Source organism: Cebus imitator, unplaced genomic scaffold (genome assembly GCF_001604975.1).
Source record: "Cebus imitator isolate Cc_AM_T3 unplaced genomic scaffold, Cebus_imitator-1.0 Scaffold424, whole genome shotgun sequence".
In the NCBI taxonomy this organism is placed as follows: domain Eukaryota; kingdom Metazoa; phylum Chordata; class Mammalia; order Primates; family Cebidae; genus Cebus; species Cebus imitator.
Genome location: NW_016107739.1, coordinates 1,212,678 through 1,233,633, shown reverse-complemented (window position 1 = coordinate 1,233,633; position 20,956 = coordinate 1,212,678). Strand labels below are relative to the sequence as shown.

At 42.6% G+C, this 20,956-nt stretch overlaps 1 protein-coding gene across 8 annotated transcripts in view; it reads right to left on the bottom strand.

The window, feature by feature from the left end:
* TENM4 (teneurin transmembrane protein 4) overlaps positions 1–20,956 on the bottom strand; it is an 827,507-nt gene that overhangs the window by 185,835 nt on the left and 620,716 nt on the right. For all 8 annotated transcript variants that reach the window (XM_017509841.2, XM_017509836.2, XM_017509838.2 and 5 more), the window contains 2 exons: positions 16,195–16,409; positions 14,366–14,576 (listed from right to left, as the gene is read on the bottom strand). In XM_017509841.2, the coding sequence (XP_017365330.1) occupies positions 14,366–14,576; positions 16,195–16,409 (426 nt within the window). The remainder of the gene's footprint in view (positions 1–14,365; positions 14,577–16,194; positions 16,410–20,956) is intronic.

Genomic DNA, 20,956 nt, shown 5'->3' with positions numbered 1-20,956 from the left:
TGTTGCCCAGGATGGTCTCGATCTCTTGACCTTGTGATCCACCCGCCTCGGCCTCCCAAAGTGCTGGGATTACAGGCGTGAGCCACCGCGCCCGGCCATGTTTTTGTTTCTCTAGGAATACAAACACACCCTTCACAAATAATGATGACTTTGTCTCAGCCTCTTGTTTCTATGTCATATCTTGTATTCGACAAAGCTTCTAACTAATTGGTGCTAATTGGTGTACCTTATTTCATTAGTGATTTTAAAGATAATTCTTCTAATATTTAACCAGGAAGCATAATACTGACTTTTGACTAGAAGCTGATGTTCTCTATGATGCTGTTTCTCTTTTGTCTTTTGTTTTCAGTATTTCTATGACTTAGTATTGTCCGCAGAGGTGTTTCTGTCACTTAGTGAACACAAAAGACAGATCTCAGCACAGTTCACAGTGCATTCAAAAATGTCAGGAGCTTGCAAAATACATGTGAACCAGATACGCCTGCTGAGGTCCCTAGCTCTGCCTCTGCCGTGCTTTGAATACAACTCCCTGCCTAATCTGGAAAATGGAGGTAGTAATTCTGACTGCATGAGTTGGTTATGAGAATTAAAATAAGTTAACATAAAGAAATTGTACTTAGTGCAGTATTTGGCACCTAAGAAAAGCACAACAGATTTCACTTTCTTCCCCCCACCACGTAGAAGAAAGAGATAATGGTGAAACAATCTCCCAAATGCAAGTTTTCCAAGGAATAGCTTGCATTTATAGACTTGAGAAAACTCAAACTCTATTTGTGAAAAACATCACGTAAGCCTTCTGCTTTAGTTCACAGGGCTTTTTCTCACTTTCTCAAAACCATACAGTCCATCCTTTGCACCCTGACTAGACTCTTTTGGCCTATGACACAAATAAAAATTTAAAAAAAACAACAGGCTGACATGAAATACGAACCAGGAATAAAACAAACTGGGCTTCTTTTAGCCTGGAACATGAGCACTGCTTAGATAAAAGCATGAACAAGCAGCTACTCAAACTAAAACCAGATGCTCAGAGGTTTCTGGCTTATAATTTGCTATAACCCTTCATATAACACTCATTGTGCTGGCATTTCAACAAAGTCTTCTGCTCTGTTTAAGCAGCAAGAAACCAGCCCTAACTTCCTTCAAATTTGCCATCACTAAATCTTTGCTTGATTGTAAAGGAGATCTTTCCCCAAGTAGAGATTCTTGGTATACACTGTTTAGCCCAGAGAAGTGTCAGGGAGTGACAAAGCTCACACCCTGCAGCATCCTCAGCCTGAACTGTCTCCCCATTGTAGTAGGAAAGGAAAAAGAGAGGTACTGACTTGGACTTGCCAGGGGCCCAGGAATGAAAGCCAGTGTAGATAGAGCATGTTTCTTCAGTCACACTGGCCTAGATTCAAATCCTGGTTCTGCTCTTAGCTCTTATTCAACGTGTGACTGGGCAAGTTTGTTAATTCCTCAGAACCTTGTTTCATCATCTCTATAAAGAAAATAAGAGTTGTTCCTGCTTTCCCAGGTTTATTACAAACTTTAAGTTAGGTAATGCAGGTCTAACACTTAACATGCTCCTGGGACCCTGTAAGCCCTCAAAAATATTAGTGCATATCACTGCCAATAACAATAGCCAACACTTGTATAGCAACTATTATATGCCAGGCACTGTTCTCAATATTTTACAAATATTAACTCATTTAACTTCATAATTACCTTCATAAGTTGGGTACTAAGATTATTGTCATTTTTCAGATAAGGAAACTGAGGCACTGGTGGGTTATCTGTCTTGCCCAAAGTCACACTGCTTGTAAGTGGCAGACTGTATTCAGCCAGCCATCTGGTTTCAAATCCATTCTCTAACCACTAAGCCACCGTGCCCCTTTTTATTGTTATATTGTACACTGTTATATTATATTTAGTGCCACCTTGAGGCTGCCTTTACACACAAAGGAACACATACAATTCAGGCCATAAGTGGCTTACTCTGTAAGGCAATCCATTTCTGGAAAACACTGCTGACCCTGCGATCAGCGTGAACCCTACCCTGTATCACTCCCCTCCCCTTTCAAGGTTGATCTCATCTTCCTTACCCTCTCCCCATCCCAAGGGAGGAGGTGTGTCTCCTCCTTTCCTAGGGTTCCTCCTTCTGCCTCTGCCGTCCATTCCTCACCTCCCACCTTCTTCCATTAATCATCTTCCCTCTCTCCTGGGCCTCCAGTCTTCCCTCCTGGCTCCTTTCCCACAGCTGACAGCACGTCCAAGGCTTCCCCACCTTATATAAACCTTTACTTGAACCTGCCTCCTCCTCAGGTTACTCCCATCTGTCTCCTTCCCTGCTCTGTCTAGAAGGAACTGTTTCCACTCTATGCCTCTCATTCACTCCTGAACTCGTGGTGACCCTGCTTCCACCTGCACCAATGGGCAGAAACTGCTCCCACTGAGGGCACCAGTGACCTCCTAATGACCAATGCCAGCAGCTTCGCTGTAATCACCTTCCTAACTTTTCTGTTTTCCCCGGCTGTCTTCTGAATGTTGGGGCTCCATCCTTGACTTCGTTAGGTACTCTCTTTAGGTACTCTACCCTCCACCTGCTCCTCTCTCACACCCACACTCATGCTGTTCACCGCGGCTCTGTCTCCACTTCAGAGCTTTCCCCAAGTTAAGACCTACTTATCCATCTGCCCATTAGTAACTGCCAACAATCAACTTCCACTGGGAAGTTCTATTACCAGCTCAACAACTCACTTTCCCTCCTTACTTCCTAATTTAATTAGTGATAGCACCATCCATCTATTCTCCAAGGTCGAAACTGAATGCCTCTCCCTTACAGGTAAAATACAAGTGGTCAATAAAACCGGCCTATAATGTTCTGGAATGTCTCCCCTCCGTTATACAAAGGCAGTGGCATTTGCTCTAGTTTAAGTTCTCTTCTCTCATCTAACCCCGCTGGCTACAGAAACAATCTTCCAACTGGTGTCCCTGTCTCATTTATGTATGTCACTGCCAGCCAAAGATATCTATACAAGACCCAACTCATGCTACATCTTCACTTAAAAACCATCCAATACTCTGCACTGCTGTCAAAACCAGACTTCCAAGCTGGCTAGCCAACAGGGACAAAGCCCGTCCCGGACTGGCCTTGACCTCATTTTCCAGGCTCTCCTGTCGTTATCACTCTCTCATGTACTCCTCCAAGTCTCCTGGACACACCAGGCACTCTCAAACAAGGACATATGTGAGGGAGGGCATGGGGAGAAACGTGAAGATATTAGAGTCGACAGACCTGGATTCAAGCTCTAGCTCCTTCACTGATCGGGTATTTAACTTCTGCCTCGTCATTTAAATACTCTGAGCTTCACTTTCCTATGGTGAGGGGGATAAAATATTTACTTTATAAGCCTATTATAAATATTTGAAATAGTTTATGTAGGCCAGGTATGACAGCTCATGCCTATAATCCCAGCACTTTGGGACGCTGAGGTGGAGGTCACTTGAGGCCAGGAGTTCAAGCCCAGTTGGGGCAACACAGAGAGGCCAGGCATGGTGGCTCATGCCTATAATTCCTGCACTTTGGAAGGCCTAGGAGGGTGGATCACTTGAGGTCAGGAGCTCAAGACTAGCCTGGCCAACATGATGAAACCCCATCTCTACTAAAAATAAAAAATTAGCTGGGCATGGTGGTGGGCGCCTGTAATTCCAGCTACTCAGGAGGCTGCGGCAAGAGAATTACTTGAATCCAGGAGGCGGAGGTTGCAGTGAGCTGAGATTGCACCACTGCACTCCAGCCTGGGTGACAGAGTAAGACTCTGTCTCAAAAAAATAAAAATAAACATAGAGAGATACTATCTCTACAAAAACCAATTTTTAAAAATGTAGTCAGGTGTGGTAGCACACATTTGCAGTCCTAGCTATTTGGAGGGTTGAGGCAGAAGGATTACTTGAGCCCATGAGTTCAAGGCTGCAGTGAGCTAGGACTGTGCCACTGGACTCCAGCCTGCCTGGGTAAAAAAGCAAGACCCTGTCTCTAAAAAACCAAACAAACAAGAAATAGTTTAAGTTAGATATCTAAGATAATACATACACAAAGTATGCATTAACAGTAACCAAAATTCTTAATTTTGCCAAGCAGTTCCAGAGAAGAGTTCATAAAGATTGAAAAGGCCCGAAACTACAATGGGACATTGGAGAAGTTCCAAAACTCTGAAGGAAGCCAAATTTATAAGAACAAGTAACAGTGCCTTGGAATGTTCTGGAACCCACATTTCCATTTTTGAGTTGCAGTACTGACAAAGAAAGATGGAATCTAGCAGCTTGGGATGTATAAAGTCCTGAGGACAGAAAGAGCCTTCCTTAGCTGGTGCCTGGCAATGCCCTAAAAGGGTGGCTGTGCCTTCATTCCCTCAAAGCTGCCCATAGAAGTTCATGCCCACAACAGAAGCTTCTCGCTTGCAGGGAAGAACATCAGTGATGTCTGACCTTCTTGCTAGGGGTTCACTGACCCTCTGATGGGGGTCTTCCACATTCAGAGTCTTGTCAGGCAGCTGGATTCCAAGGGAAGTTACTGGGATTGGATTCAAAAGACTTGGCTTTGTGTTGCTGTGTGAGCCACTGGTCATAGAATGTTTCTTCATCTTTAAAACACAAATAATGATCCTTTCCAGCTAGTTCATCTGTGTGGTTCAGCAAAGATTGCACTATCTACGGTCTTCTCAATTTCTCCTTGTTATTAACTAAATTGTGTCCCCATACCAAATTCATATGTTGAAGCCTAACTCTCAGAGTAACTGTATTTGGAGATAGGGCCTATATGGAGAGGTTAAGTGAGGTTCACGGTGATGGGGCCTTAATCTGATGGGACTTATAAAAAGAGGAAAAGACACCAGAGATCTCTTTCCCTCCATTCATACACAGAGAAAAGACCACATGAGGACAAAGCAAGAAGGCAGCCATCGCCATCCAGGAAGAGACGCCTCACCAGAAACCAACCCTGCCAGTCCCTTGATCTTGGATGTGCAGTGTTTAGAACTGTGAGAAATAAATGTGTTTTAAGCCACTCAGTTTGTGGTATTTTGTTATGGCAGCCCTAGCAGACTAATACTCCTTTATTTCTTTTTGGGTGATTCTTTTCCTGTATTTTTCTTTCTGGGTTTCTACTTCTGCTCTGGCTCCAAGTTGCTAATAATATTTGTACACTGCTTTCCAGCCCACTAAAGCATTCTTCCCTAAATATGTCCTTTCTGCCTCACAACCTCATTCTATATGCCTGGCAGAGCCAGCAGCCATCTTTTCTGGTCCCATAGGAGTTCTCACAGACCCCTTTGCTGGCCCAGAATATATTATACTGGAATTATTTATGAAAGGGTTGGTTCTCCTAATTGATTATAGGCTCTTTGAGGGCAAAGCTTTTGTTTTATTCACTGTGAAATCTCCAGCACTTAGCAAAGTAGATGTTTAGCAAATGCTGAATACTTGGCACATTTAGAAACAAACTGAGTACCTACCATGAATCCTATGCTTTCACATCATTGTCAGATTCTCTAAAGTAGGTTTGATTCCCAAGGACAGGTGAATTTGGTAAGGGTAAGACTTATCCAAAATCCCACAGCTCATAACTCGTGTGGCCACAGTCTAAACCCAGGCTGAGTTGACTCCAAAGCCTTTGTCCTTTCCCTGGACCACACCACCTCGCTGGTCATCTCTAACCCCAACGGCATGCCTGCCTCCAACAACCTCAACTACCAATCACCAGTGCCAATTCCAGCAGAGATTTGCATGTTAATTGCAGCTAGGTTATTCCTAAGTGGGTGTTACCGAACAGGCGGCCTTACATTTAATTATGTCCCACATATCAGTAGTGCTGTAAAGGGAAAGAAAAAATAATACCACTATGTGAGAACCCTCTCAAAGCTGCCGTTCTGTCAGTGGAAAAGCCAGCTGGCAAACGGGAATGAGCAACTGCCTTTAGCAACTGATAAAAAAAAAGAGAGAGAGAGGGAAAAGAAAATAAAAATTTAATCATCAGTTATAAAAATTAAACCATTACTGATAAAATATCTTCTACTAGAAACTCCATCTGAATGGAGGGTGGGAGCAGGGGTTCCTTCAGCAGGAGTGAGTACCAGGCTAGAGATGTTCTATAAACAAGGCAGATGAGCAAACGGCAGGCACGTGTCCGGCATGCTGTGAGCCTAGGAGGTGTGAGAGCCATGGTCTCTAAGATCCCATCTGTCTTTCTGATTCTCTATGTGAGGGGATAAGAACACACATGGATGCCACCACACCAGAAACTTGGATTTAGACCTGGTCCCTGAGATGAAAGAGTAGGAATGTGTGTTTTGGACTGCTAACCTAACTCTGCTATTTACTATTTATGAGATCTTGGCAATTAGCATTAGATCTCTGAGCCTCAATTTCTGAATTACACTTCTATGTGTTTCTCTGGAGTACCCTCTTTTTTTCTTTAGCAGAATGTGTGTTTACCACTTAAGATTTATCTGTGTGTGTGTGTGTATTTGATGATTGTATTTAAACTTGAGAATCTATCTCAAACTGCCTCAAACATGTCTATGAACACCATGAAGGCAGAAAGCATGCTATTTTACATACCAGTGACATTGCATACCTGCTCAGGACTGGCACACAAAAGGCAGTTAGTAAACATGGGTTGAATAATGAACAAATGAACAGATGCAGCGTCTAGGTCTGTCTGCAACCTGTGTCTACCACTCTGGACTTGCTCCTGCTGTCTGTCCCCCTTAAAGCATGAGGCAAGGTGCTTCGAGGCATAATGGAAAACGTCCGTGGTTCCTGGATGACATAAAGAGACTGAACCAAGCCATTTTCCTTCCTCCTTAATTACACAGGCAGCTTCTCCTTTTTCTCAGCTTCACTTATCCTAGCTTATCAGCTCATGAGAAATCTCAAGGCCAAGTACCATGTCTGCCTCCCAGCTGTACCTGATGCCCAGACAAGGGTCTGGCACATGGTAAGGGAGGCTTCAGTTGGTCTTTGCTGAACCAAACAGACTTGATGAGGCCTGTGAAAGACACTGCTATGTGCCTACCCCATATTCATTTCCCTTCTCCCTGAGAGAACCCTAATTTTGCTGAGAGTACAAATGTGGCAACCTAAAAATATCCCCTTCCTTAGACTTCCTTGTAGCTCTGAGTGTCCAAGTGACACAGCTCAGCCAAAGAACGTAAGCTGAATGTTTTAGGAAAAATTCTGCTTTCCTGCTTCCTTATCTTTTCTTATTTTTCCTGCCTGACATGCAGATATGAGTCCTGGGGCTATAGCTACAATCTTATGACCATGAGGTAGCAAGCATGAAAACAGCAGCTTATCTCCTAGACGAAAAGTGTGCAAAAGAACATCAAAACTCCAGTTAAATGCTAGTCTAGTAGGGATTTTGGTTATCTGTATACAAAATGCATTGCTAAGTATTTCCCATAGAGAAACAAGCCTTTATTGCTTGGTACCTGCAGTGTCCTTGGGCTACTTTTTCTTCTTTCCTGCCTTTGCAGTTCCAGGTAAGGATTCAGAAGGCTCAGCAATCTAAGGCAACATCCAAGGGCAGCAGAGCTGCTGGAGGTGAGGACAGTGGAGAGCCCTGCCCTTTAGTGAGCAGAGACAGCTACTGGCAGGGCTAGTCTCTGAGGCTGCAGAGGTAGTGCTCTGATACTCCTAGCTCTCTTCCACTCAACAGATTTTTGGCCACAGTCTGTCTCCAATGTGCTGACTTGAGCTCTCCCTTGGCCTACAATTTCATTCCACTTATACCAGATTGCTCCAAATAAATCACCATTTTAGGGAGAGGTGAATTCACAGGGTGCTTTTCCAAAGAAGTGTTTCCATTAGAAATTTCACAAAGTGCTGCCAATGCCATTTACAAGAAGATTAATTTATTACCAAGAGACCTCAATTCTTCATTGCTGTATTTATACCTTACAGTATAATTCAGAGGAAGGGGATATAGGAAGAGGTAGAGAAGGGGCTTATTAAAAACCAAAAATCACTCCTTAATCATTTTTCTTAGTTTCTTCATTGAAGAAGAGCAGGTTTTTACAAAAATTACAGTATATAATGTTGGAGATTTTTCCATCCAGACCTTTGCAAATGGACTCAGAGGTAAATACCCAATCAAAGTAAGGGAAATAAAGAAATAGCACTGTCCAGTGGTCTTTGGAAAATCATGAACGACCCAATTCTGGTGACCCTTGGAAGATAGGAACTCAGACGAAGAATCGAGGCATTCCTAGAGAAAAACAGGAATGGATTGTAGGGAAAGCAAATGAAAAACACCACTAGCATCACTGAACAAATCCTTTGTCCTTCCTGACTCCCTCTTTCCCAACTTCCTTTTCTTTCTTCTGAAATCACTAAGTTAAATCCCAGTAACCTCCCTTGACCATATAAATTCATGAGCTCTTGTTCCACATCTCATAAGATGAACCTTCTAGCTCTAATTATTTTACTTCCTTGTTCAAAAGCCTGCCATAGTGCCTGATACTTAAAGAATAAACTTGATGCTTTGCGTGGGTGGCATTTAAGGCTCTCCTTGATAACTCATTTCTCCCCTTCAAGACATCCTGTACTCTGGTCAAACAGAACTGCTGGCTCCTTAAAGCCAGCTCTTAATTTTCTGCCTACCGAACTTTCACTAATTCTGGTAGTACCTACTACCTGGAATGATTTCCTTAACTCTGGCCCTCCCATCTTCCTTTTTTAAATGTAAAAATGTTACCCATTCTTTAAGGTCCAGATTAAATGTCACTTCATCCAGAGAGCCCCCCTGACCCATCCATCTGGACAAGTCCTCACCTTCCTTCGACCCTCATGGCACTTTGACCAGTGGCTCCAGGAGTGACCTTTCTTACTCTTTTCCTGAGTTTAGAGCTACTTACTATATCAATCTTTCATCTCCCTTAATCTGGACCATGAGCTACTTTTGCCAGAAACCATGTCGTAGCTTCTCTGTATCCTCAGCTTGGGAAAGAGCGAGGATGTAATACTTGTTGGATAATGAAAAGCAAAGAGAAGGGAAGGAAGGAGGAATAGAAGGAAGAAAGAAACTAAATCTGCTTCTAATCCCTGGACATAAAAATCATACTGATTTACAGTAACTGCCTGGACACGAACAAAATGACTTTTTTCTTCAATGAACTCCAGGGAGAGCAGAGCAAGTTTCTCATAAAAATTCCCAGTCTCTACGTTTTCTAACAGCAATTCTAATTTCTTTTCTCTGGTTCTAAATCCACTGCAGGGCACCTCTGTTATGCTCCAGCCTGGCTCACATTGTCACAATGTCAGGCTGATCTGTCCTCTATGCTTCAGCATCAACCAAAATGAAAAGATAAGATGCTATCTGAAGAATGAAAACAGGGCAATACGAACTTGTTAGGTCTTGAGTTGCAAGCAATGCATACAAAGGCATTTTTATTTTTAAAGTTTTAGATGTGACATTTTCCTCATGGCCTTCTTAATCACTTCTCAAGAAAACTTCCTGGGTTCATGTGATATGGTTATTAATAATTGAAGGCAAGTTAACAAGGGGAAAATTATATTCCTTATAACACAAATGAAAAAAATATTTAATAGTAACCATGACAAATACGGAGAGACTGTGGTATTGGGGGACAGTGTGGGATATGGAGACTAAGTTTCATCCTAGCTTTGACATTAACTTCGGGCTAGTCAACAACCTTTCTGAGCCTTGATTTTTACATCTGTAAAGTTGAGATCAACATATCTATTGTCTAAACTTCTTGTGAGGATTAAATAACAAAAAAGAGAGAGATAAGCATGGTCCTCAACACACAATAGGTGTTCTCTAAATATCTGCTGAATGAATTAATGAATAGATGGAAAACAGAAGTAAGTGATACCAAAAATGGGGGTTTGATCCTGGGAAGAAGGCAAATTGCCAAAGGAGGAGAATCAGACAGACAGAGGGATTTGGAATCAGACAGATGCAAATTCATGTTTTAACTTTTAACATCCCTGAACCTTAATTTACTCATCTGCAATAGGGAGGTGATAAGAAAAATCAGAATAATCATCTCATGGAATTACTGCAAGCCACAAAGGATGTATATGAAAGCCCTTTGCAAACTGCAATGAGTGAATTATAGTTCAGCCAGTGATACACATTCTCCTCCTTCATTCAACATCTGGAACAGCAAGGCAACCCACCCCAGCCCAGCCAGGACCAGAGTCAGTACGCTCGATTTGTGGTTCTTAATCTGCAGGGAAAGCCGTTGTTTCTGAAAAAAGCTTCCATGTTTTATTCTAAAACTTGCTTGGTTTCAGTGTGCACTCTCTCTCGCTCTCTCTCTCTCCCTCTCTCACTGTGTGTGTGTGTGTGTGTGTGTGTGTGTGTGTGTATGCGCGCGTATGCATATGTGTGTGTGTAAATTCATCTAGTTCACTGGGAGCTCTGTCAGTATCAGGTCTCTGTGTGTATGTATTTGTGTATACAGTTTGTAAAGTGCTTTTAGATTTTTTTTTTTAAAAGCAAAAGATAAACTCATTTCATTTAAAGTCATCAGCTGGATTGCATTAAATGGAGGGAAAAGCAAAAACATACACAATACAGCCATTTCTTAAATTAAACACAATTATTTCTCCTGTTACTTAATTATAAACAGACACAAATACTCTGGATTCTGACATCTCAGATCTTCTTAAATTCTAGATCTGGATTTCAACATGTAATGAAGGAAGGGTCAGATTCCAAGTTATGTGTTAAGCAAACCCAAGAGTTACAATTATATATTGGGACCATAAAGACTTCACTAAAACAAGACCTAAACTTTTAATTAACCTGCCAAGACAAATTACAACTCAGAGCTCACAGGTAATGATCACAGACAGCTAAGACTCAATGCCAGGGACTCTTGGGGAAAGAGGGATTAAGAGTAACATCAGAATCAGTCTGTTTCTGTATTAGAGAAAAAAGCAGTACTCATTAAACCATCACTGTAGCTTGAAGGGAGAAAGACAGGCCAGAAAGGCAGCAAGAGAAAGGTAGAAGGAGAAAGAGGATGGGAGAGAATATTAAAACAGCTTCCATTTACTGAGTGCTTATGGTAGCCCAGAGCCTGTGCTAAGCACTTTCTATTTCTCTGTTTAGATTGCAAAGTACTATTGTTCCATTTTCCAGACAAGAAAAATGAGGCTCAGAGAGGTGGCATGACTGTCTCTGGTCACAGAGCTAACATGGGACACTGGCGAAGGAAGGAATGGAAAGTAATTCTTAGAAGGCATCTATCTTTAAAGCTTCCTTGACCGAACCCTGGAGTCAGAATTCCCTGGGCTTTACTGCAGGCTTACTGAGTCATAATTTCTGGAGAAAAGGCCCAGGAATGTGCATTTTCCTCTAATTTCCCAGGTGATTCTTCTATTCAACACTGTTTGAGAACCATCCATAAAGTACTATATCTAACCCCTTGCCACTCAGAATGTGGCCCACAGCGCATCAGTATCACTGGGTGATGGTTGGAAATGCAGAATCTAAGGTCCCCCACCCAGACCTGCTAAAGCACAAGACCCTCAGGTGGTTCATTCAAGTCTGAGAAACACAGTATGGCCTGACCTATCTGCTCTAAAATATACTACAGGGTTAAGAGGAAGTGAAGACAGGTTTCCACATTTAGGTGAGAATGGCAGAACCAGAGGGAAAAGCAAGACCATCTCCCTAATTATGACAAGACAGTTAGCAAGCTCTGACAAGCCAAGGGTTGGCAAAGATGCCTCACTGTGCCTATGGTTTATTCGTCTAAGATGTGTATCCTAATTAGAAGTAGGTTTCTTCTGGGGTTTGTATTAATATCATTTCATATTTATGCTCAGTTATTAAAAATAAGAAATTCTGATTATAAAAGCACTTAGTTTTGGACAAGCACTATGCATGGTTCTTTGTAAACCATGCTTAAGAGAAATCAGGCCATGAGATCATGAAGCTGTAACTCAGGCACCACCGTGAGTTGATGATCACGTCCCTAACCTGTCGCCATCCTATCCGGAGAGAAAAAAGAAACAGGGCCTGTAGCCTCCCAAACGCTGCCAAGTGACAGCCTAACAGGATGAGGGCCAGACTGGGGCCTCTGATGACAGGGAACGGGCTATACTGTTAGCCTTAATGTCACCAGTGACTCTGAGCTGCAGCCTCAAATACCAGAATCCTGAAAAGCTAAGAGCTGGAAACCTCAAATGATTTGTGCAAGGTCAAAACCCAAGTTTGTGCTGGAGACTCAAAATAGAGCACAATCCCTGCCACAGTTCACAAGAAGGTATCCAGGGAGGAAACCAACAGCACCGCAACTGTCTGACAATCGCTGCCGCCAATCCCGCGAGGGGAGCTTGTTCCCTCGTTCACTGCGTGACACCGCACCCCGCTGGGCTGGGTGCCAGGAAGCACAGACAAGATCCTATCAAAGGCCCTGCCCTCTAGGCATTCCAAGTCCAGCAGCTCAGACAGCCATCTCCAAAACAAGGACTGTACGAAGTGATAATTTCTACATCAGAGCTAGTTGTCTGATCGCCTCCACCGCCTTCATTTGCCAAGAGGGTGAAATATTGAGCCTGTACTTACAGCAGAAGCTTTTTAGCCACACCCTGTATTTAATGGGAAAATGCTTTCTGTCTCAACACAAAGGGCAAAATTTCAAGTAAGAGGGAAATGGCCTGAAAATGAATCCTGCTGTTTAGAAGTAAGAACCAGGGGCTCAGCATGGTGGCTCATGCCCATAATCCCAGCATTTTGGGAAGCCAAAGTGGGTGGATCACTTTAGCCCAGGAGTTTGAGACCAGTTTACAAAACATACAAAAATTAGCTGGGCATGGTGGTATGTGGCTGTGGTCCCACTATTCGGGAGGCCAAGGTGGGAGGATCACCTGAGCCCAGGAGTTCAAGGCTATAGCGAGTTGTGGTTGAGTCACTGCACTCCAGCCCAGGCAACAGTGTAAGACCTGGTCTAAAAAAAAGTAAGAACCAGGGTCTTGTAAGAGTTTTGGAAACCTAGTACCAGATTCAGAGATTTTTGGGGGTTTGTTTGAGACAGCATCTCATTCCATCACCCAGACTGGAGTGCAGCAGAGTGACCATAGCTCACTGCAACCTCAATCTTCTGGGCTCAAGGGATCCTCCCACCTCAGCCTCCTGAGCAGCTGGGAACACAGGCACACACCATCACGCCTGGAAAATTTTATGATTGTTATTTTTTGTAGAAATGAGAATCTTGCTATGTTGCCCAGGCAGGTCTCAAACTCCCAGCCTCAAGCAATCCTCCTGCTTCTGCCTCCCAAAGTGGTGAGATTATAGGCATGAGCCACCACACCTAGCCTGGATTCAGAGATGTTTATCAAATTCTGCTCTTCTAAGTCAGAGAGACTCCTAGCCAAGGACTGAAACCAAGACTTTTCAGGTGAACTCCAGACCACATAGAACTGTTCATTAAGCAGGAACCCCATTCCCAGGTGTTCAGTTTAATAGAGTTATATTCTTCCATGCCTTTTATTTTCCTGTAGGGAATTTTTATCTCCAGGCTATATCATACTGCTTCTAATATAAATTCAGAAAAAAATATTTTTTGATCTGAACCACTAAGACCATAGTGTCCTACAGTACACTAGGGCAGCTTAAGGAGCAGACACATTCTATGCAATGTATCGGTAAAGAAGAGAAAATCTTTAAATAGGATGCCAGGCTTCCCAGACACCCACAGGCTTCTGCGCTGGCCCAGGGGCTCAGGGTGAACTGAGAACTGAGGCCCTCTTCCACTGCGAGGGACAGTGACGCTGTTAAGCATTCATGTAGTGCATCAGGGCCCACTCTTTGTTAGAGGTTAGGACATCTCTATTCTCTACAAAACCCCAGTCTGACTGATGGCATGGTTCATCCAGCCTTTTGCACTGCTGTTCTTACTCTCTCTTCAAGCCTGTATCTCCTTTTTTCATTGGCCAGGGGTTGTTGGCTCCAAAACAAAAAAAAAGAACAAAAACCAAAACAAAAGCCAAACCACAAATCAGTGAGGTGAACCAAAGACAAACATGTGGGAGAGAAGTGCCAAGAAGAGAGATGTTGCCTCCGTGTGGCTTGTCCAGGATTCCCGTCTCACAATTCCACCCCCATCTTGAAATGCACCACATACCAACCAGACAATGGGAGAGAAGCAGTGGGCGATAGCCCTGGGCTCAGGTGCCAGCTCAGAATGGCGGCAATGCCTTGGGCAGCAGGCCCAGTCAGGAGGGTCTCGTGCCCAGCTCCAGGGGCATCTACAGCTCTGAAATCCCCTTGTCAGTGTCAGTCCCAGAATCTCCACCCAAAAAGACAATATCCCACAGCCCCCAGAGGGTGTGGCTCCCTTACCAATGGCAGTGGTGAGAAAGGAAACCACCTCTGACTCCTTTCCATCATTGTAAAAAGCCAGGTGCCAGATTCCTGAATCCAAATACTGGATGAAGCCTGTTTCGTGGCTGGAGGGGGGCACAGCTCCCCGAGACTGGCGCGGGGTCCCCTCCAAGCTCCGCGCCTCCTGAGTTAGGAGCCTTCTGCCATCCAGCAGCTCCACAAAGTCAAACTGAAAGACAAAGAAAGCACAGTTAGCACCAGCATCCTTTCTCGGGCTTCTCCTGGAGAGGACCTTGGGAAACACAAACAGAAGCACAAAGGGTGCACAGAGGCTAAGGCTGCGGGAAGGCTGACCAACAACTCAACTCTTCTCCAGAGCCCATTTTTCCACACAGATGTTCTCCTTGTTCTCCTGTGAGTCAGGCATAATTAGAGGATTATTTTTTAGTCTCATTTTATTTTAGTTCTTTTTGTACTGCTGGTGAGTCTTCCCCTGGCTAAGTCTATACCAGGACAACCATGCTTCTTTTCAATGTCGGGTGTGTGGTTAGAAACCCAGCCACTCTACAATTGGTTCAACTCCGCGCAAGTTATGACGAGAATCTTGGGGGGTGTTGGAGGGGAGCACAGGTGGGTGGCTAGGACTGGGATTGGAGCATTGGGTATGACTGGAATGTCAGCCATGTGCAAATGAAAATTTGGTTTATGTCTAGTTTCCCTTGGTCAATGGTTCTTTCCGAATGCTCTAATTTCAGGGAGCAAATTTAGGGGAATTAAACTAGATTAGCTCAAAACTCTATCAATAATTACGTGCTGTGTTAAATATAATTGCCAATTGATCGAAGACTGCTTGTGTGAGACTCCAGAAAAGTCAGTTACAAAGGGTTTACAACAAGTAGGTGGTTAAGTCCTACCGGCCTACTTACAAGCAAATTGAGTAGTTATCTAGCAAGCGAGCTAGCTTTAAAAGATAAACAAGATATTTATTCCATTTCATGAATAACTGTCTGGAGATCCAGGCCAGGACTGGCGTACCAGTATGAAGTCAACAGGAGCTCAAGGCTCTTCTCCTGTGATTCCTTCCTTAGCGAACATATCTTTTAACTAAAAATCTTAAATAACTACTACAGCTAGGAAGACTGCATTTGACCTGGGAATGTCTGATGAATGCCTATGATTTACGTTATCCCAATTCCAGAGATGGCAGGACCTTGCACAAGTCTCTGTTCTTTATTAATCATGACTGGTAACATGTCAGTCATCCTGGACAAGTTTTTTCAGTGTTTCTGGTGTGCATGTGTCTGAGTCAATGCATAACCCTGAAGGAGAGAAGGAATGAGAGAGACTAGGGAAGAAACATTTCTTCTGAGCCAGGTCCTGCACTAGCTGCCTTACAAATGTTACTCTTATTCTTCACAACAGCCCCGCCAAGTGGGTACTGTTATCACCATCTTACAGATTAGGAAATTGCTCCGAGAGGCTAAGTAATGAAACCGAGGTTATAATGCTGATAACAAGAGGATTCAAACTCAGGTCTGTCTGATTCTAAAATGCATGCTTTTTTCTCTAGATCACATTTCCTGGATAATTTAACTTAGGAAACTGGGTAATAGCAGAAAGGCTGTTAAGAGATTTCCTAGAATTCCTTCCTCCTAAAAAGCCCCAGTGATATAAACTTATTCATCTGAAAAGGAGGGTCTGAGAGGGGGTACATGGATAAATGGGCTGTAAAATATATAAACATCCCTTCAGGCTTAGGCTCTGGGCTGGACTTCTTTCTTTACTTTGGGTTAAGACTGGAAGTAGGAGCCCATGCAGATCAACAGGGTATATGGGGTTCTCGTTACCTGTGTATGTGAAGGAGGAAGGCCTTTTCTGCCATAAATGCCAACCAGGGCTGCCTTTCCCAGAGACACATTGAATTTCAGGTGCACAGGATGGTCTATGAACACTTGAGATCTCCAGAAAGTGCCGGGAGGAATCTTCTGGGAAGCTCGTCTCCCCACATCAATTTCTCCAGAATCTATGAAACTGTCGTCTGGAAAGAAACTACTGGGCTTTCCTACCAAGACACAGGGAAGGGAAGACAAAGACATCTCAGTTACTCACATGGGAAATGAGGAACCAGGACATCTGAACACCCAGGACTCTCCTTAGCCTCACATCCTTCTATATAATGTTCTGCTGACAGCTTCCTCCCTACCCCGGCCCTCCGCACATGGAGGAGTAAAAAGGTCCAGAACTTTTTTTTCCACCCAGCGATGTTCAAATTATTCTGCTAAAAATATGCATTCTTCCAAAGCAGTATGGGTCCTCCCCAAGGGCCATCTGTTTACTGCATAATTCCATAGCTTGTTAAGATATATTTTGATCCTAAAAATAATCATTTGTGGTCACATGAGAATAACTCTGCGATTTGGTGTGTTAAGGGGCGCATGGGTAAAACAGAAAGGATAGAGGGAACAAAGTGTTGTTATCAATTTTCCAGCTCAGAATGATCCCCCTAGCAGTGGGAAGCATGACTTGGTGGAGTAAGGTATTTAAAAAGCTCACTAATGTGTGTATACGCTGGAAGCCAAATTCAGAGGCTAAGATATGTGGATAGGGGGTTGTGCTTAGGGCAGGGTTATGGGCTGGGGAAAATGAGAAAAATGTACTTCTGAAAAGAGGAATTATTTCTGCAAAATGTTCCTTTGTCTTTGGATTAGGATAAATATCATTTTGGTGCTAAAATAGGTCAAGCTGAGGGAATTCCTCAGGTTCACACACCAAGTCTATGCCATACTTGGAAATCCCACCGAGGCTCCCAACCCTGTGCCCAGCATTCATGCAGGGCATCATGAGTAAAGTCTCTTGGCCGTTTCTGTCCCCATCAGGAGAATGATAGGTCTCTGGGGGTACTACAAGTGCAAGGAAGGAAGGCAGCTTATCAGACTCCCTCTATTTAGTAATTAAACACACTCATACGTGAAAAATACAAACCCTAACTTCCTGCCAGACATCAGCCTCCTGGATAGTTGAGAGGGAACAGGAGAGACTCTAGGGATGTTAGGAAGACCACCCTTAGCACATTGGAAGACCAGCGTCAAGTCAACGGGCTGTATTTTATTTGTCATTACGATGGACTTCCTGGGTATCCTGGTTCCAAAGGTTTTTTGTGATGTGAGAGATGTTGGAAGAGACACTTCAGAGAACAAGAATTCATTTGTAAAGAAAACACATTTTGGAACTTCTTCTAAAAAGCATTTGGGGAATAGGAAATTAAAATGTCTTTCTTTCCCCCTAGCTTCGTAAGACTCCTTACAAAGCACATTTGATGCTGAAGCAAAGCCTGGCAGGGCATTGTTGCGGTCATAAAATATTTTACTGTTTTAAATAATAAAATTCAATTTAAATGTTAAGCTTCTCCATATGTTATCATTCCCTTATAAACTCCTAGGCAGAAACATCAGGTTTTTAGCTTCAAACTGTTCAATGTTATTTTAATTAAAAATATGCCAACAAAAAAGTTAAAATGCGCACTATTAATGAAAGTACCGCTAGTATTTTGTCATTAGCATGGGAAAGAGTTTGCTTTTAATTCCTTTATGGAAGGAATGTGCCCCAGACTTTTACCTTGAAAAATATAGATACACAAACCACCATGCTGTGATTCACAAAGTTCAAAGACAGAACCCAAATTCACAATGCATTGAGATGGAAGAGAATTATTTACATTCTTTCTTATCTGATTTTTGGGTTCCCAATACCACAGCCATCCTATATTCCATGAGGAAAAGAGTCTACCGTCAGCTTTTAATTTTGCTAGGGAGGCAGAACTAAGAGGGAAAATGAAACAAAAGCAGATGCATTCTGAGCTTTTTCCTTCTAGAAACTGAAAAGAAATAAACACAACACTGCTAATTCCAAGGGCTCGTTTCCTTTGTGAGTAGGTGGGAGTCTGAGCTGATAGGATTTGAGAACTGTCTGGAATCAAATAATTACCATGTGTGAAAATAAATAATGGAAAACTGCTCCCCCATTTTATTATGCTGCTGGAGAACCCTGCACAGTTCATTTTCTCCCTCAGTGAGCGTATTTTTAGGAGACAGTGACTGTATCAGCCAGGTTTTGCAGCCTTATAAGTCAGAGGTCTGCAGGCCTCAGGCATAAATAAGTTGGCTCTTACCCCAGAGGAGATGACAAAAGGGGACTTTTCTAGTACTTAATATTTCACCTAGGTGGGCTGGATGGGAGGGAGAAATTGTCTTGAGTGTGTATATGCTGAAATAAAAACAGAAAATTCTGCTCTAGGACATATCCTCTATCAGGAACTTGAGGGCCTCTGGTCACCAGTGGTCTCCAAATCCCACCATAAGGTCAGGCTGGGAGCTGTTGAGGGGGAAAAGCTAACAGCCTGCTCATCACCTTTACCTGAGGGGAAAGGGAAATGCCTGCCTTCCTTCCTTACTTCTTGCTTGCTAAAAATCCTTACTGCCTTACACTTTCTAGATGCTATAAGATTCTAAGATTCTTTGTCCCTAATTCTGAGCACCAAGCTGTGGGCGCTACGATATAAAATATCATCCACCATAAAGCAAAATCCACCAGTGGTGGAATCATAAGGGAGAGGAGAGGCTAGAGGCAATTGGAGGCAAAAAGTCTTGTGTATCCAATTCTTATCCCTACCTACACTCCAGAAGATAAAAATAATAATAGATTTTAGTGCTGGAAATAGCAATAAAGGTAGAGGTAGTAGTATTACTAGTCATATTGGCTTCCACTTGATGAGTTCCAAGCACAACATTAACATCTGTATATGGAGACTCAGAATGCTTAAGAAACCACTTTGGGATCCCTCTTTATATATTAAAATATGGCTTCTGAAGGGATCAAATTGATGAATGATTAATTAAAACACTACAAAGACTTTCTCTGTGGTGGTGGGGATGCACTGGCCTTTTGAAGGGGCAAGAGTCCAATAGAATTAACAGCCCCAGCAGGCTAAATATCAGAGCTAGACCAGGTAGATCCAAGGCCCATTAAAAAACTTCCCAGCATCCTAGGTTTACAAAAAGATCATTTGTATGAATTAGGAACCTACAAACATGTCCCAACATTAATGGGCAACAGTCGGGGTCTCAAGACATTCATGAGAAGGACACTATACCATCACTGGGTGCCCCCAGAGACTTAAACTCCGCAAAAAGCTTAGGTCACAATTATGGCTCCCCTACAGTAAGACTAGGCTTCACAAGGCAGATTTTACTAGTAGTAGCATTTTGCTTTGTAAAGCTAGATAGATTCAAGCTTCCTATAGCAATGCTGTGCAAATATGCAATCATGTCTCTAAAAGAAATTTCTTAACGAATTGCTAAAATGATTGGATAGTTCAGCCAAAAGCAAGATTTCGAAGAACTGAAATTTCATGCACTTCCCAATCACAGTCTTTACTTTCCTGAACTGAGATCTATCTGTATAGGTTCTAAATTCCTAATCAACTAATGTTCTTTCCCTTCCTCCACCTTTTTGATTCTTTTCAATGCAATAACTTGCGTGAAGAATTCTTTAGTTTCCTTAGCAACTGTTGGAAATTTATTTGGTTATCAAAATAAGCGGTTCCATTTTGGAGAGCCCAGCTGAGCCTGCGCACAGCAATTTTGCATGGTTCAAACTAATGGGCAATTTTTATTTCAATGCAGAAAGAAAAAAATGCTATCCCAAGCCCACCAATCCAACCATCAGAAATGCTTGTTTATTCAATGCTTTTTTCCCTTTCCCATTAATGCATAACACAAGTTCTTGTGGCTTTAGTTTGAAAAGCTGCTGTATTTGGTTTCTGTCCCATCGCAACCCTGGAATGGTTACAGCCATTTTGAAAATATAGTATGGACTGCAGTTTCATATTATTCTCAAAGACATGAGCATTTACAGTTCTTGGATTATCATATATTTAATTTGTATGAATAAGAAATATATATTCTTTAAAAAAAATTCAAAAATACCCCAAACCTTTGCAAAATCTGTGGCAGGGAGAGAACGTTAATTAGTCTGGATGTCTGGGATTTTAACAACTAATATGAAATGGCTGGGGATTTGAGTGGATAAGAAGAAGAGAACTAATATTTGTTGGGTGCCACTTCAACATTAGGCTTTAAATGGATAGATATTGTCATCTTTGTTTTACAGATGAGGAAGGTCAAGGGAGATGGAGAAAGTGTCGTGAGTTAACAGAGCCAATATAAAGCAGGCCAGGATTAACATCCTATATTGTCTGGCTCCAAGGTCCATTTACCCTCTTTCTATCACACCACATTGCTTTCTTCATCATTCTGAAGCAGAGACTCTAATCTTAATTCTGGAATCAGCTGTCTTCTCAAATACCCTCAGAAGGGACAAGAAATATGTACTCACATCAGGGTTAAAGACTTTCCCCATTGAGATAAGTCTAGGGAACTGCATTTTTAACATCACAATGAAAAACATAAACTGAGTGGACATTGGTTTGACCAGGGCAAAAGAAATGAAAAACAATGTGGCCTCACATAAACTATAAGAAGCTTTGTCCTTTGGTTTCCAGTCTGATGTATTTTTTGTCACAGTGATTGCTTCTGATGCTGACCACTTTAC